Raw genomic sequence first — 2,989 nt, 5'->3', positions numbered from 1 at the left:
GGAGTCCATAAGGCGACTAGAATGCTAGGAGTCTATCACAGCTCAACAAAATTAAACAATGTAAATTGATACAAAACGGCTCTATGTAGCTCTCTAAAATGCAGGAATCCACCACGCTGATAAAATGCTACGGGAGTCTGAAATACACCCAAGTCAATGATGAACAAACATAAAACAGATTAAGTTAGCTACAGCAGAAGGGTCAGATCCCCAAGCGCTCACCAAACACCCATATTCTTCTTTGTATTCAGTAGCATAACCTTGATTTCTCAGTAACTCTAATAAATGTATTTCTATTTGAACAAAAAAGATGTCACAATAGTCTAAAGCTAAGTCTAAGAAATGTGAATTAATTTTAAAATCAAAGAACCTAAGTAACAAGCTGGTTCAGACAATCTTCTGTAACACCTGATGCTGTGATTTTGTTGCAGCCTATCTATTTAAGGAGTGAGGTAATGCTTTACAAAGCTCCAGCCCACGGATGACAAGGTTTGGAATAGTAGGATATACCAGAGTGAGCTTAAACAAATGTAAGCACCAGTGAGCTCCATTTAATTACCACTACAGGTACACATCAAAGTCACCTGCAACCTCAAATCATCAATTCTGTAGATCTCAAAAAGGTTACACAAAAAGAACACGAATATGACAAGAGATACATTTTAATAAAGAAGCCAGCCATTCACAGCTATGTCAGCATAAAAGCCAGGAAAGATCTAGGCATTGAGAACATAGTATCCACTGCCAGCAGAGCAGTGTGCCAGCTTGTGAACAAAGAGAAGACAGCTGCGACCGGTGTTTGCCTGAAGAAATCAGGAGTTGGTATCTTCCGAAATAAATCTTAAAGATTCTTCTGCCGCCATACTCACAGCAAAAGCGCCAGAAAGGCGAACTAGGGTTTTCAATCACTCAAGCTTACATAGTGCTTTGCCCTCTTGAAAAACAGATCTCAGAGTCAAAAAACTGACGAGCATCCCCAGAATCCATAATGTGTTCTCTACCAAGTAAAGCTAAAAAAACCAACCAAGCGGTGTTCCCTGCTTACCGGTCTACCGGAGATTATAATCTAGTCAATTAAAACGCCTATCTACTGTCTCCATCGTTAAACCGTGCCTTTCATCAACCCACCTTTCAACCAAATATTGCTGTTTCTCCAATACACAGCAAAATCAAAGACAGCACAAAGACCCTCTTGGTAACAGTGGCGCCAGAACCCTTAGAAAACCATTATTTACTGGTGACTGGTGTCGCCCCAAATGAGCAGGTATGGGATGATTTGTCAACTAGTGCCACCTGGGTGACAGGTCGGCGGGGCGGGGAGCTTCCCTCCGAGAGGTCCAGGACACCGCACGGTAACGGAAGGCTCCAGGCCTCACGGAGAACTGGAAGAGACCGGTTACACAACCGCTCCGTAGGCCCCCCCGCCCGCCCGCCCCAGGAGTCCCCGTCAAGCGGGCCTCGGAAGCCCCGTGGCGGAGCAGGCCGCCAGCCCAGGCGCCGGGCCCCTACGCCTCCCCCCCAGCCCACCCTCTCCGCCGCCAGCCTCCGCCGGGCCCCTGCCCCCCCGGCCCACCCCGCCGCCAGCCTCCGCCGGGCCCCTGCCCCCCGGCCCACCCACCCCCCTCCGCCGCCAGCCTCCGCCGGGCCCGCACCTGTTTCCTCATGTTGTTCATGACGCCCATGAACCCCGCCAGCAGCCTGGCTTCTTCGCGAGCCGCAAGTTTCTTCTCGGTTTTCTTCTTGCTACTCTTCTCCACGCCGGAGGTGGCCATCCTCTCTCTGCCCTCTGCGGGTTCGCGGCGACGGCTTACCCGCCACACGCGGCGGTCGGGAGCACGGCTGTGGCGGGGAAGCGCGGGGAACTGCGGGAGCGCCGAAGAGGGACGAGACAGAGCCAAGTCGGCCACGGTTGCGAACGAAGGGAGTCCCAAGCATGCGCACTGGGTCGGGCCCCTCCGAGGGGGGCGCTCGAGGGGGAGGGGGCGGGGCCTGCGTCACAGCCCCGCGACGCCCTAGCAACCGCGTCCAAGCTCACGGGCGCCTTTTTTCTACCGAAGGCCGAGTTCCCAGGTTTACACTTCGTGATGATCTTTTCTGGATAATTGTATGATAGGAAAACGAAAACGTCTCCCAATGGCGTAAGCTTCCTGAGAACAGGGTCAGTTCTTCACTGCCCTTTCAGACTCGGGCTCATTGTAGGCGCTCAGTAACTATTACATGAAAACTGCATACTGCAAGGCAAAAGGTTACTTAGGATGAGCACAAGAATTACTTGTCTGGGATTCAGAAAGCAAAGCCATTGTCCTGTCGATTTCTCCTCAGTGTGACATGCCTGCCTGTTTAGTAGGCTGTCGTTCTCACTGAAGCAGGTCTGGCGGGTGGCGGTAGTGGTGGAGGCAGAGAGTGGTGGACCTCTGAGAGAAACCTTGTCTGAAAAAATAAAAAATCCTAGATATCAGGTGTCAGTTCCAGCCAGCTTCATTGAAGCTTCCCAGGGAGTTCTACTGGAACACAGAACTCAATCCTAGAACTCACAGAAACATGTTTCATAGAGTGTTTTATTTTGCTGTTTAGGAATAGACAGGACTGTCTGAAGTCGTTATTTTTAATAATGGAAACTTTCTACATAGCCTCAATATTCTACCTAAATATATGAAGGACTAGACAGAGAAGTTTCGTGTAAAATGATCTAGACTGCTGTTGTTCTATATAACTGCTTAAAAGAAAATTAAATTATTCCAAGCCGCATAGGATCAACAATGGCTGTAGGCAGCCACTTGGATTCAATCATCAGCCGCTTGGATGATCTTAAGCGGCCGCTTAGACGATCATATCCAAGATGGCGGCCGCAGTGGCAATAGACTATTCTACTGCACATGCGCCCCTCCCGAGCGGGTGTATACTGCGCATGTGCCCTCCCGAGCGGGTGTATGCTAATGAGGGTTTGCCAGGGAACCAATCCAGGAGGACTTGGCAGCTCAAGCTCGGG

At 50.2% G+C, this 2,989-nt stretch overlaps 1 protein-coding gene and 1 long non-coding RNA gene across 2 annotated transcripts in view; one reads left to right on the top strand and one right to left on the bottom strand.

Moving 5' to 3' along the window:
* Window positions 1-1,962, bottom strand: part of Klhl7 (kelch like family member 7) — a 61,154-nt gene extending 59,192 nt beyond the window's left edge. Inside the window, exon 1 of the mRNA XM_031380132.1 lies at window positions 1,653-1,962. Coding sequence (XP_031235992.1) covers window positions 1,653-1,772 — 120 coding nt within the window. The 5' untranslated portion in view covers window positions 1,773-1,962. The remainder of the gene's footprint in view (window positions 1-1,652) is intronic.
* The window catches only part of LOC116097539, an 8,294-nt gene continuing 7,261 nt past the window's right edge, over window positions 1,957-2,989 (top strand). The window contains exon 1 of the long non-coding RNA XR_004121461.1: window positions 1,957-2,158. This is a non-coding gene — a long non-coding RNA (uncharacterized LOC116097539). The remainder of the gene's footprint in view (window positions 2,159-2,989) is intronic.

Source organism: Mastomys coucha, unplaced genomic scaffold, assembly GCF_008632895.1.
Source record: "Mastomys coucha isolate ucsf_1 unplaced genomic scaffold, UCSF_Mcou_1 pScaffold19, whole genome shotgun sequence".
Classification (NCBI taxonomy): domain Eukaryota; kingdom Metazoa; phylum Chordata; class Mammalia; order Rodentia; family Muridae; genus Mastomys; species Mastomys coucha.
Note: the sequence above shows the minus strand (reverse complement) of the source record. Positions and strands in the feature narration are given on the sequence as shown.